The 14114-nt window shown below is 56.6% G+C and overlaps 1 protein-coding gene across 6 annotated transcripts in view; it reads left to right on the top strand.

The window, feature by feature from the left end:
- The window catches only part of SYT12 (synaptotagmin 12), a 28056-nt gene extending 16594 nt beyond the window's left edge, over window positions 1-11462 (top strand). For all 6 annotated transcript variants that reach the window (XM_007969621.3, XM_037998986.2, XM_037998985.2 and 3 more), the window contains 5 exons: window positions 677-1069; window positions 4204-4419; window positions 5145-5265; window positions 6301-6434; window positions 9147-11462. In XM_007969621.3, coding sequence (XP_007967812.1) covers window positions 677-1069; window positions 4204-4419; window positions 5145-5265; window positions 6301-6434; window positions 9147-9320 — 1038 coding nt within the window. In that variant the 3' untranslated portion in view covers window positions 9321-11462. The remainder of the gene's footprint in view (window positions 1-676; window positions 1070-4203; window positions 4420-5144; window positions 5266-6300; window positions 6435-9146) is intronic.
- The last annotated feature ends 2652 nt before the right edge of the window (window positions 11463-14114 follow it).

Here is a 14114-nt window from a genome sequence, read left to right as displayed (position 1 = left end):
TACAAAATTAGCCAGACGTGGTGGTGCACACCTGTAATCCCAGGTCCTCAGGAGGCTGAGGCAGGAGAATTGCTTGAACCCGGGAGGTGGAGGTTGCAGTGAATCGAGATCGTGCCACTGCACTCTAGCCTGACGACAGAGTAAGACTCTGGCAAAAAAAAAAAAAAAAAAAAAAAAAGTCTCGTGTACTCCTAGGCTGGGCACGGTGGCTCAGGCCTGTAATCCCAGCACTTTGGGAGGCTGAGGTAGGTGGGCAGATCACCTGAGGTTGGGAGTTCGAGACCAGCCTGACCAACATGGAGAAACCCTGTCTCTACTAAAAATACAAAATTAGCCAAGCATGGTGGTGCGTGCCTGTAATCCCAGCTACTCAGGAGGCTGAGGCAGGAGAATCACTTGAACCCTGGAGGGAGAGGTTGCAGTGAGTCAAGATCGTGCCATTGCACTCCAGCCTGGGCAACAAGAGTGAAACTCAGTCTCAGAAAAATAAATAAATAAATAAGTGACATGAAATAATATTAAACAAGGACCTTCCTAGCTAAGGGATGCAGGGCTTCTGTGAAAGGGGAACTTGGAGATTCGAGAATGAACAGGACTTACTCATCTCTTTGACGTCTCCCAGTGACCCTGCCTATGGCCCCCATGATGCTCCCACATCCCTCTTTCTCATCCCCAGAGAGTGCCTGCCTGGAATGCCCAGCGGGCCAGCACACGGGGACCATCCAGCCGCAAAGGCAGTCTCAGCATTGAGGACACTTTTGAGAGCATCAGTGAGCTGGGGCCTCTGGAGCTGATGGGCCGGGAGTTGGACCTGGCCCACTGTGGGACCCTCCGGAAGTCCCAGTCGGCTGACTCCCTGAACTCCATCTCCTCCGTGAGCAACACCTTTGGGCAGGACTTCACCCTGGGCCAGGTGGAGGTGAGCATGGAGTACGACGCTGCCTCCCACACCCTGCACGTGGCAGTGCTGCAGGGCAAGGACCTCCTGGAGCAGGAGGAGGCCAGCTTCGAGTCCTGCTTCATGCGCGTCAGCCTGCTGCCCGATGAGCAGATTGTGGGCATTTCCCGGGTAAGTGGGGCTTAGGGTGGGGCACAAGGGTGCTCTGGGCTCACTAGACGCTTCCCAGGCAGGCAGGGCTGTGGGGCCCGGCAGGATCCCAGGAAGGCGCTAGAGCGCAAATATGGATGCTGATCCCAGAGCTGAAGCTTCAGACTGTAGAGAAAGCTCCATACAGAGCCGGGAGGTGGGGGGCTCCACCCGAAGGCTCCCATTGTGTGGAGTTCTTAGCTCTCCTGCTAGGTGAATACAGAGTGTGGCAACTGTCCCTGTCCACATCTGCCCTGTGTCAACATGGGGTCCCAGCAGAAAAGGGATGACATGCTCAAGAGGGCTAATTTGGGGAGAGCTTAATAACAGGACTGTCCAGGTACAGTGACTCATGCCTGTAATCCCAGCACTTTGGGAGGCCAAGGTGGGAGGATCGCTTGAGCCTAACCAGGAGTTGAAGGCCAGCCTAAGCAACACGGCAAAATTCCTTCTCTAACCAAAAAAAAAAAAAAAAAAAAAAATTAGCTGCGTGTGGTAGTGCCAGCTAATGTATAGTCCCAGCTATTCAGGAGGCTGAGATGGGAGGATCACTTGAGTCCAGGAGGTTGAGGCTGCAATGAGCCACGATTGCACCACTGCACTCTAGCCTGGGTGACAGAATGAGACCCTATCTCAAAAAATAAAAATAGGGGTAGGCGCAGTGGCTCACACCTGTAATCCCAGCCCCTTGGAAGGCTGAGGCAGGTGGATCACCTGAGGTCAGGTGTTTGAAACCAGCCTGGTCAACATGCTGAAACCCCATCTCTCCCAAAAATACAAAAATTAGCCAGGCATGGTGGTACACACCTGTAATCCCAGCTATTTGGGTGGCTGAGGCAGGAGAATTGCTTGAACTCAGGAGGTGGAGGTTGCAATGAGCCAAGATCATGCCACTGTACTCCAGCCTGGGTGAGAGTGACTCCACCTCAAAAATAATAAATAAATAAATAAATAAATTTTAAAAATGAAAATAACAAGAACATTTAGAGTGGCATGGATGGGTTGTGAGGCGACCTCAGGGATGGCATGGTGCCCTGGAGGGGTGTAACAGGAGGGGCGGTCCCACTCTAGATCTGAAGGGATGAGGGGAAGGTGAGGTTACTGGGCCCAAAAGGATAGAGGGCCACCTTTTGTGGAAAGGGCTACCTTGGTGGGAGCTGCGCCCTTTGGCCAAGGGACATGGTCGTCCCACAGTAATACTGCAGAGAAGGACCTCCCTCCCCCTCCAGTTTCCTTCTGGTGACCTCCACTGGTTGACCTGACCAGAAGCCAAAGGCCAAGGGAATCTGTTGACACAGCCCATGGAGGTCAACTCTCAGGGCCAGAGCAGAGTGGGGAAGGGTGAAGAATAAAGCGTGAGGGGCAGGGAAGGCACCCAGTCCCTTAGGCTACCCTCCACACATCCCTGTACCTCACAGAGCCAAGCCAACAGAGCCACATCTGGGCTGAAGGATGGGGATGGCCTATGACCAGAGTGCAAGGAGGGCATGTTTAGGCAACACGTTGGGGTGGCCCAGCTTCTGAGAGTCAGTATAGTAGGCAATTAGGAGCAGGACCCTGGAGCCTGATTGCCTGGGTTCAAATCCTGGTTCCACCTCTTCCTAGCAGTATGACCTTGGATAAGTCAGTTTAGCACCCCATGACTCAATTTCCCCATCTGTCAAATGGGCATCATGGTTATTGAGAAAGAGATGGGTTAACGTATGTGGAGTTCTTAGCCCAGCCCAGGTCAGTGCCCCATAGGTTGGCTCTCAGAACCGTGCAGAGCTCCTGTCGTGCCCAGCCATGTTGCCTGTGGTCTGGGCTGCCTAGAGGACTCTGGGTGGTTCAGGACACATTCCTGGAGAAGGGTCATTGGCAGACAGCAGCCACCACAGCCTGATGTGTGCTGAGAACCTGGTTCACAGAGCCTAGCACAGCCATGATTCTCTCATTAGCCCCCGAGGCCAACAGGACGGATTGTTAGGGCATCTTACAGAGGAGGAAACTGAGGCTTGGGAAAGTGCTTTGCCCAAGACAACCCCAGTAAGGAAGCAGGAGGTCCGGGACTCGAACCCAGGGTTCCATCCTCCTCCACCCATGTGCGCACAAAGCACACGCTCGGAGAATGGCTGGTTGGGGAGCCCAGGCCCTCATGAGCAGGAGACAGCTGAGAGGCTAATTTAGCCGAAGGAGGGACAGGTGGAGCCAGATCATGACCAGCCTGAATGCCGAGGTCAGGAGGTCAGGTGGGCTTTATCCCTTGGAGGCCAGGAGCCCTTCAAAAGCAAGGGGTTGTGTAGGGAACGTGAGCACTGTGAGAAGAGCCTTTCCGTGCCCAGGCAGTGACAGAAGAGTGTGGTCATGGTGGCTGGTGGCCCTGGGGGATTTATTCTGGGGAAGGCAAGCTTCCCAGCATAACAGCCTGGGCAATCCCACAGGGGCTGCTACCCCCAGGCTAGGCAGCCCCTCAGCCTCAGGCAGGGTCCAAGGATGAGAACGCCTTTCTTTAAATATCGCCAGGCAGTGACTAAAGCATCCCCCCCAATTCCCCAGAGAAAGTGCCCGCAATGCACCTTCCCGGGGGCCCGCCCACGACTTCCTGGGAGGAGGCCAGTGGCGCCCACCAGGCAGGACTGGGCTTGGAAACCGAGTTGGCCCAACCTTGCCTAGTCCTCCCTTCCATCCACCCATCCAGCCTACAGTGTTCAAACAGTCCTGGGCCAGGCTCTTCAGGAACCTGGGATATCAGTGGCTCGTGACTCCACAGACAACTGTCCCACTCCACTGCTTGCCTGGCCTAGGGCTAGACTTGAGTAGATGCAAGAAAGATGGAGACCATCTCCTCCAGGGCATCTGGACGGTTCTGGGGTGCCACGGGCACTGAGGACAGAAATTAGTTGGGATCAGATTGTGGGAGCTTCAAACGCCAGGCCGCTAGATTGGCCACCACTGAGGAGAAGACAGGAGGCTTTTAAACCTTCAAGGCTGAGCCACCAAAGGAAAGATTGGCATTGAAGGTGTCATGACAACAGAGCGAGGACTCTAGCCTGGGCCTCTGGACTCCCTGTCCAGTGCTGTCTCCCTGCTGCGGCCTCTCAGGCCCCTAGCGCCCTCCATGGCCCTTTCTCCTGCAGATCCAGAGGAATGCCTACTCCATCTTCTTTGATGAGAAGTTCTCCATCCCCCTGGATCCCACAGCCCTGGAGGAGAAGAGCCTGCGGTTTTCTGTATTTGGCATCGATGAGGATGAGCGCAATGTCAGCACGGGGGTGGTGGAGCTGAAGCTTTCTGTGCTTGACCTCCCGCTGCAGGCCTTCAGCGGCTGGCTCTATTTACAGGACCAGAACAAGGTAAGTGACCTGCCCCGGCCTACTCGTCCACCTCGGAAGAGCGCGCACACGCATACACTTCCAGGAAGGGACTCCATCATCCTCTGCAATGGCCCAAACCCCAACATCATTAGGAGAGCAGAGAAGAAGACCAGAGCCACGTCTGAGGAAACCGCTTACTGCAGGCAAATTTCAGAAACATCCCAACCACTGTTTACAGCTCTTCTGCTGCTTTGCCACCAAAGCTTCAGAGGCTCTACCCCTACTGCGCTTCTGCTAGAGAAACATTCCTCTGGCCTTAGAGGGGATGATTTCAGACAGAGGCCAAGCTGCACTGTAGTTTTGTAATTGTAGGAATGTTCACAGAACATCATTACTGTTTAAGCAAAGAATCGAATTCCATTCCACTTGGATCTCGCTGTGTATTACTACCGCAGCGCGTTTTCCTTGGCCTGCAATGACAGAACAAAACTACATTTGATAGCTACGTTTGACAGGCCGCCTCTGGCCTTTGGTCCCAGGCAGGGCCCACACCCGGTGGAAGGGAGGGGTGGGACATGCTCCATGCAGTGGCGGGGGTTGGGTGGCTGTCCCTGCCAGCCTGGAGCCCTGTGGTGAGGGGCCCCCGGTGCAGCCACTTCTCTATGGAGAAGGAGGCCTCAGCCTTTCCCTGGCAATCAAGGCCCTCCCTGGTCCCCTCAAGTCGGGTGGAGAGAAGCCCTCTGAGCCACCCATCTGTCCCCCAGGCTGCCGATGCTGTGGGGGAGATCCTGCTCTCCCTCAGCTACCTCCCCACAGCCGAGCGCCTCACTGTGGTCGTGGTTAAGGCCAAGAACCTCATCTGGACCAACGACAAGACCACAGCGGGTAAGGCCCAGCAGGCAGCCCAGCTCCCCCATGTGGCTCAGTGGAAGCTGTGGCCCAGCTGCTGTGCTGTGGCCACCTGGAGGCATCAGCAAGTGTGGGACACAGTGCCAAGGTTCCCCTCAGCTTTGCTGAGCCCAGAAGTCGTGCAGATGGGTAGGGGGTGGCATGGGAACAATTAATCCAACGGGGGAAACATGAGATCCCTGGAGGGTGGCAGGGGCCCCTGTGAGGGCAGAGTGAAGGGGGTCAGAGTGATGGGGGGTCTGAGGGCAGGAGGCAGCACTCAGGGTTGGGGACACTGGGCAGGGAACCAAGGTGGGCATCTGTTTCCTGGAACTGGAATTCATGGTGGAGGCTCCATTCCCAGAGACAGGGCAGTACCCCAGACTCCAAAAAGGGACCAAGGCCATGGGGTTGAGGTGGGTGCCAGGCAGGACCTCATGCCTTAGGTCTGCAGGAGCCCCCAGTCCCTCTCAAAACGTGACCATGGAGGCAGCTGTATTCTAGAGAACTGAAGAAAGGGGGCTGGGGGAGCCTGATCTATTGGGAGTTGCAAGTCTTGGGACGGTGCGGGGGGAGCGGGGGAGGGGCCGGCTCCAGGCAGGTGCAGCAAGGACACTCCGTGGGCAATAGGTGATGGGCAGACGGCAACTTGTTATTTCAGAGCCGCACACGGTTGAGTCAGGCTCTGCTGTGCGGGCGCCCGGTGACTCAGGGCTGACGTCTGCACTCGGGCCATTTATAGAAGGAACGCGGTAGGGCTGCTGAGTTCCCCCCAGCATCCTAGGAGGGGAGCGCGTGGGCTGTGAGGCAGCTGCCTGAGCACAAAGCCCAGCCCTCACCTGACATGCTGTGTGAGCCTCAGTTTTCTCATCTGTGAAATGGGAAAAAAAATAAAGGACCAAGGGTGGGGCTGCAGGAGGTCACGGCAACAGCAAAGCATTGAGGAGTTTGGAGTCGGTGGGTGGAGCCAGACTGGGCAGGGCTGTGGTGAGTGAATGTGACACTGGCCCTCACTGCTCCACCTGCCCACAGACCCCTTCGTCAAGGTATACCTGCTGCAGGATGGGAGGAAGATGAGCAAAAAGAAGACAGCCGTGAAGAGGGATGACCCCAACCCGGTGTTCAACGAAGCCATGATCTTCTCGGTGCCAGCCATTGTGCTCCAGGTGAGGGGGGCTGGGGGACGGGAAGGGGCCAGGTCACCCCAGGGCTCTGGGGCTGCCACATCTCTCCACCTTCACTTCTCAGGGCCCCTGCAGGGGTAGCAGTTTGCCTCCAGCCATCACTTTCTAGCAGTTATTGAGTGCCACCGGGGCCAGCCCTAGGGTGGGTGCTGGGGACACAGGCACGGCTTTCTTGGTGCTCACAAGGGACAGGCAGGAGAGTCCCTAATCCACTAAGAGTGTCCTAGACTCCCACAGTCAGGTGAGGGGCCTTCCTGCAGGAGGGGATACCCAGCTCTGAGGGAGGACCATTCCCGGTGGAGGAACTGCAGAGGGCTAGAGAGGAGCCGGGGTGAGCCAGGCACCCACAGTTCCTGCTCTGAATCTCCCAGGCTGTATTTCAGGGTCCTGCTGAACTCCTAAAGTTCCCGTGGTCTTCAAAAGGTGACATGCTCCAGGGAGACCTCTCCCAGCAGGGACATCACAGACGATGGGTGGGAGCACTGCAGAGGATAGGGCTCGGGCCCTGCTTGCATGCCTCGGAGGATGGGGCTCACACCACCTTCTGTCACTATCTCTAACCCTCCTCCGCACTCCTGACGAGAAAGTCCTTTGTGCCTTGAGCCAAAACCTGCCTCCATAGCCCCAGGGCTATACAGAACCCGCCTAATCTCCCCCAACCCAGGGACCCCGCCTGTATGTAAAGGCCCAGAACTCTGCCTCGCTCTGAGTGTTCCTAACCCAGGCACATCCCAGCATCTCTGGCCCATCCTGGGTGTCATAGCCTTCGCCTGCCACCCTCGTGGGACAGGCTGCCCATGTGTCCTCCGCCTCCCCCTGGGTGTCATAGTGCCACTTCTCCACAGCTTCTAAAAGTGAGAGACTTGGCCGGGCGCGGTGGCTCAAGCCTGTAATCCCAGCACTTTGGGAGGCTGAGACGGGTGGATCACGAGGTCAGGAGATTGAGACCATCCTGGCTAACACGGTGAAACCCCGTCTCTACTAAAAAATACAAAAAACTAGCCGGGCGAGGTGGCGGGCACCTGTAGTCCCAGCTACTCGGGAGGCTGAGGCAGGAGAATGGCGTGAACCCGGGAGGCAGAGCTTGCAGTGAGCTGAGATCCGGCCACTGCACTCCAGCCTGGGCGGCAGAGCGAGACTCCGTCTCAAAAAAAAAAAAAAAAAAAAAAAAAAGCGAGAGACTTCTTGGGACCATGTGGGAAGAGGGGGAGCAGAGAGATCGGGCTGGGTTTGAGTTTCAGCTCCCACTCTCATCTCAAGCACGGTCTCTCCTGTCCTCGGTTGTGAGTGCAATGTGGTGATATTAGTAATAGCATCTTCTGACTGTTCGCAGGTGCCGTTCTACACAGTTCACTCATTTTGTTTCTGAAACAGCCCTATGAGATAGAAACCAGTTTACCAGTTGTTTTTTTTTTTTTTTTTTTTTTTTTTGAGACGGAGTCTCGCTCTGTTGCCCAAGCTGGAGTGCAATGGTGTGATCTCAGCTCACTGCAACCTCCGCCTCCTGGGTTCAAGCGATTTTCCTGCCTCAGCTTCCCGAGTAGCTGGGATTACAGGCACCTGCCACCATAGCCGGCTAATTTTTGTATTTTTAGTAGAGTTGGGGTTTCACCATGCTGGCCAGGCTGGTCTTGAACTCCCGACCTTAGGCAATCTGCCCACTTTGGCCTCCCAAAGTGCTGGGATCACAGGTGTGAGCCACTGCACCCGGCCCCAATTTTTTTTTTTTTTTTTTTTTTTTCCTTTGAGACAGAGTCTTGCTCTGTCACCCAGGCTGGAGTGCAGTGGCATGATCTCGGCTCACTGCAACCTCCACCTCCCAGTTTCAAGTGATTCTCCTGCCTCAGCCTCCCGAGTAGCTGGGATTACAGGCAAGCACCATGATGCCTGGCTAATTTTTGTATTTTTGGTAGACACAGGGTTTTACCACGTTGGCCAGGCTGGCCTCGAACTCCCGACTTCAGGTGATCGGCCTGCCTTGGGCTCCCAAAGTGGTAGGATTACAGATGTGAGCCACCGCGCCCGACCAGAACAAATATTATCATCACCATTTCACAGATGGAGAGGCTGAGGTAGCAAGAGCCCAAGTCACTGCCCAAGGTCACACAGCAAGGAAGTGGAGGCCAGGCATGGTGGCTCACGCCTGTAATCCCAGCACTTTGGAAGGCTGAGGTGGGTGGATCACCTGAGGTCAGGAGTTCAAGACCAGCCTGGCCAACATGGTGAAACCCCCGTCTCTACTGAAAATACAAAAATTAGCCAGGCATGGTGGCAGGCGCCTGTAATCCCAGCTACTTGGGAGGCTGAGGCAGGAGAATCGGTTGAACCTAGGAGGCAGAGGTTGCAGTGAGCCAAGATCATGCCCCTGTACTCCAGCCTGAGCAACAGAGTGAGACTCTCAAAAAAAAAAAAAAAAAGGAGGAGGGGGAGGTGGGGAGGCCAGCATTTGAACCCTGGCAGGCAGGTGCTGCCGCTGTGGAAGGAGGCAGCAAGAGAAGCCGGAGGGCCTAGTTCAAACTCTTGCCTGCCATTTATTTGCTGAGTGACCTGGGGCAAGTCTCCTCACCTCTTAGATCAGAAGTGAGGATTCAGGGAGCCCCCACTGGGGCCTCACATTTGTAGCCTTGAACCCAGGAGCCAAGAAGTACCTCTGACTGCTCCTGGTCCTCAGCACCCATGTTGCCTCCTCCTCAGGACCTGTCTCTCCGCGTGACGGTGGCTGAGAGCAGCAGCGACGGCCGTGGGGACAACGTGGGCCATGTCATCATTGGGCCGTCAGCCAGTGGCATGGGAACCACACATTGGAACCAGATGTTGGCCACGCTGCGCAGGCCTGTGTCCATGTGGCACGCTGTCCGGCGAAACTAGCAACCAGGGCGGGCCAGGTGGGCAATGGAGCTGCTGGAGCCTGGTACCCACTCGGCTCTGTCTGATGCCCTCTCCATAGCCCAGCTGGAGCCGTGAACACTGGGGTCCCCTGGTAGAGTCCTCATGAGCCATCCTGGTCTCTCTGTCCAGATTGCAGCAGAGGAGTGGGCGTGGCTTTGTGTCCAGGGCCCCAGGGTCTTCTCCTGCTGAGGACCAGCTGTGGCTGGGCCAGGACAGAGGGAGGGTGCTGGGCACTGGACAGCTGTGCTCCATCTCAAGCTCCCTTAACCCTGCTCCTCCTGGGAGGCCGAGGCCAGCTGCCAAGCCGGGCTATGTTCTGGAACCCAGCGAATCTTGGGGGCCAGGCACTGTGCTAGGCACCAGCAGGAGTAACACGAACAAACCTGGCCCTTAGGACATCAGGAAGACAAGCTCCCCTGCCCCTGAGGATCTGCTCAGTGCTGATGGCAGCCCAGCTGTGTGGACTCAGGGGCTCTGAGGGCTGGGGAAACAGGAAGTATCTCTTCGACAAGGTAGGAGCTGCACTTGGAGGGGCAGGGAAAGAACTGAGCATGTTGCAGGCAGCGGGCCCAGCCTGAGCTATGGCAGGATGTGAACTTCCCATCACAAATGCAGCCCTCAGCCCACTGCAGTGGATACAAGGAAGGGCCTCTCTCAGGGCCGGAGAAGAGACCAAGAGACCAAGAGACCAAGAGACCAGGCCGAGGCGGAAGACTGCTGGCCACGTGGAACACTGGCTCCAGAGTTATTCTCTGTGAAATCTACTCCCCAGACCTCAAACATGGCAAGAACCAGAGGTCCAAAGAGGCCCAGACACAGGTTGTTGTGCTCAGTCCTGCACAAACCAGGCCCAGGCTCTGCAAGCATTTGATGCCCTTCCAGGCCCACTGGGAGAAAGACGCCTCAGGCAGGTCTCAGCTGGGAGGTGGCAGGGGTGGGGCAGAGAGAATACTGGCTGCAGAGGTCTTGGTGGGCTGCAGGTGCCTGGGAAGATGTGGTGGACAAGGAGGCTCTCAGGCTGGACCTTGGAGGGGTGGCAGCGGAAGGACAGCCCAGGTGGCTGAGGCCTGATGGGAAGCCAGGAGAGGCCAGGGTGGAAGGGCGGTTTGAGGGACGCCAGGATAAGACTGAATGCCAGGCTAGGAAGGAGATGGCTCTCAATCACAGGGCGGGGGGTGCCCCTGACACTGGGTCTCCTAGCTTCTAGTTCCCGAGAAGCGAAATCTTAGAGGGGGATTCTTGGCCAAGTAGCTTCTTGCGGGTGAGTGCTCCGAGAGAAACTTACCAGAGCCAGAAAGGGAGCTGAGGCTGGAGGGAGGAAGACAAGCAAGTGTGGCTTCAAGATCATCGCCTTGGCCTGACTGCTGTGGGGGCAGGGGCCTGGGCTGTGAGAGGCACCCTGGGGCTCCCACCCAGAAGCAGAGGGGCTGGGCTGTTGCATCTCTACTGGCATCAGTCTTTGGTTACCCCCCAGCTCCAGTAGGAGGAGAGCAGGCAGAGCTTATCGTCCCCAGCCTGGCATCCCACAGTCCTAGGAAGCCGCTTCTTGCCTTCATGGCTGAGTGCTGGGAAGGTCTGAGCTCACCCAGGCCAGCAGGTGGGGTATCATCTGCTCGGTGGGGCCACCCACAGGTGACAGCATGGACCTTAAGGCTGGCTGCCCCTGTTCCTTGGTCCATAACTGGTGAGCTATGGCGACCCAGGCCAACCAGTTATCCCCAGTGATATGGGGGGAGGAGGGGCTGGAACAGGGGCCCAGGGGACTGGAGGCAGGATGGTGGCTCTCCCCACCTGTCACAGCCATGGCCCAGGCCCAAGGCCAGGCTGTCTACCCTGTGGCCACAGCAGGAGGTCAGCCCAGGGCCAGGAAACACAAGGCTGGATAAGGTTTTGTAGCCTGGGAGACCCCAACTCTCTCTGACCCAGTGGCTGTGCAGTGCAGGCCACTGACCCCCCTGCCCTCTCCCTACTCTCCCTCCCCCTGACTGCATGACATGTTAACTGTGTGCCCAGGATGGCCGTAGTGGGGACGGGGTATGCCGACTGGAATGATTCTAGAACCAAAATAAAGCTGGGGCGGGAAGAGGGGGCTTCCAGGGAGCCCTGCTCGGCCCTGAATCACCTTTGTCTCTTCTCTAGGAATCAGGGACTCAGGCCTCCTATGGGTTACTGTGCACCCTCCTTCCTGCTACCGGGTGCCCAGAGGGGAGTGAGGCCCGTGTCTGCTGGGGAGACCATTACAGGGACCAATGCAGGCTGGGCATGGTGGCTCACACCTGTAATTCCAGCACTTTAGGAGGCTAAGGTGGGTGGATCACTTGAGGTCAGGAGTTCGAGACCAGCCTGGCCAACATGGCGAAACCCCATCTCTACTAAAAATACAAAAATTAGCCAGGTGTGGTGGCACGTGCCTGTAATCTCAGCTACTCGGGAGGCTGAGGCAGAAGAATCGCTTGAACCTGGGAGGCGGGGGCTGCAGTGAGCTGAAATCGCGCCACTGCACTCCAGCCTGGGCAACAGAGCAAGACTCAAAAAAAAAAGATCTTAAAAAAAAAACACAAAAAAACAAGGAAGGACCAATGCATCAGACTCCTTGGGAAGCTCAGAGGAGCCACTGAGCCAGCTCTGGCAGGAGAGAGTAGGATGACAGGGAGTATTAAGGAAGGCTTCCTGGTGGTGACACCCAGCTGAGGCTTTAGGGCCAGAAGGAGGAGATCAGGTAGACATGGCAGGAGAAGCATTCCTGGCAGGGAACCGCATATTCAAAAGGGCACGAGGGAGCAAAAACTTGGCCAGTGTATCCATTTGGCCAGAACAAAGTGAGGGGGGTGGGAAGAAGGGAGCCAAGGGGGAGGCCTGAAGGGGAGAAGGGCCTTCCACATTCAACAAATGCTGGTGTTCAGCCTGCAACACTTCAAAGTAGATGCTGCTGCCATCCCCTTTTTTGCAGATGTGGAAAAGAGTTCAGAGAAGTTAGGTAACTAGCCCAAGACCACACAGCCGCAGAGCTGGGACTCAAGCTCAGCCTGTCTAGTTACAGAGCCAGTGCTCTGAATCACTCAGCAACAGCGCCCCCTTCCCCAGCTCCTCGAAGGTAGTGCTGAGGGCATAAGAGAAACCCCCGGGTCCCCGGCTGCTGGCTTCCCCTCCTCACCCCTGGAAGATCACAAGCGTGGGACATTCAGCATGGATAGGGATGAGCTGATGGAGAACTCCCAGCAGCTGCCGGGAGGCCTGTCTACCGCAGGGACTGACTCTGAAGAGCTTCTGAGGCAACCAATGAGATGGGCTGTGGCAGGAGCCTGTAAGGGGTCAGAGACCAAGGAGGGCTTCCTGGAGGAGGTAGAAGCATGAGAGCTGGCCTTGCAGCAGGGGGACTGTACACATGGAGGAGGGAGGGGGTCTCAAACTGCCTGAGCAAAGGTGTCACGGTGTCTGGGGAGACACAGCTGGGCTGAGGCTTGAGAGCCCAGGTGGGGTTGGGTTGTGGAGGCTGTGCGTCCAAGCTCAGGGAGAAGCTCCTTGTCCTGCTGGCAGTGGGGAGCCATGGTGGAGTCTTGAGCAGGAGCAGGTCCAAAGGAGGGAGGGGTCACTCTAAGAAGCTTTGGAGGTGACACGGAGGGACATCAGTGAATGTTATCCTCACTAGTGAGTGGTAGGAGGGGCAGGCAGGAGGCCTCTGAGCTGCCTTTAGGTTTGGGTTCATTCAGCAGGACTCAAACCAAGGTGCCTTCCTGGAGAGAAGCCAGGACAACCCAGGCTCTGAGAAGCTGTCTTGCCTTCTTCTTCTCTCTTGTAATCTTCCCAACCTGTTTCCCTCCTTTCTCGGGCCACCCCACCTCCAGGGTCACATCCCTCCTGCCCCTTCATCTCCCCTCTTCCAGCCCCAGCCCTGGGCCTGTGGACATGCCTCCAGGGTCCCAGGCCCCCTCTGTCTGGGAGCCCCATCGAAGAGGACAGGTGTGGAGGTCTCTGACCTGCCCAGCAGCATTGCCTGGGCCAGGCCTGCATGTGGGAGAAGCGGGGCAAGTCACTGCATCACGGTCAGCAGCAGCTCCACGGTCAGCAGCAGCAAACTCCAAACTTCCCTTCCTCTCTCCCATCTGTCTGTGCCTGCAGACCCCCAAAGGGACCAATCAAAAAGCTAAATAAGCACCAAGATGGGGCCACCAGACTTCCTCTCTCTCCACCACGCCCACCCTATTATCAGCCCTCGAGTCCCACCCTGAAAGATCAATAATGAATTGGCAGGGAGAGGAAGCCGGGGCAGGAGAGCACGTCCCCGTGGCCTGGGGCCCCAATTAGATGGCAGCCAGGCTGGAGCTGTCTGGGCAGGCTAGACAAAAGGAAACCTGGGAGCACAGGCCCTCTGGGTTCCACCTGGCGTAGAGCTGAGTCTGTTGCTCACTTGCTGTGTAAGTTCCTTCCCTTCTCAGGCCTCAGTTTCCCCATTTGAAGAATGGGGGTGTTGGATAAGATGGCCTCTAAAGAGCCCTGTACCTCTGACCTTTGGAGATTCTGTGTGTATGGACTCTGGAGCCCAAGGGCCTGGGCCCAAATCCCAGCTCCTCTGCTTACCATCTGTGGGACCTTGGGCAAATTATCCGACCTCTTTGGGCCTCAGTTTCCTCACTTGTCAAAGGAGGATAAGAATTGAACATACTTCATAGGATGGCATGAAATGACACTTGCCAAATGTCCGGCACAGGTAGGTGCACAGTAAATGTGAGGTCAAGGCTTTGGGTGGAGGAGTTCAGGCTGAGGGCAAGGGCT

The sequence above is a fragment of the Chlorocebus sabaeus genome, chromosome 1 (assembly GCF_047675955.1).
Source record: "Chlorocebus sabaeus isolate Y175 chromosome 1, mChlSab1.0.hap1, whole genome shotgun sequence".
Taxonomy (NCBI): domain Eukaryota; kingdom Metazoa; phylum Chordata; class Mammalia; order Primates; family Cercopithecidae; genus Chlorocebus; species Chlorocebus sabaeus.
The sequence above is the reverse complement of the archived record's forward strand: the minus strand, read 5'-3'. Positions and strand labels throughout refer to the sequence as shown.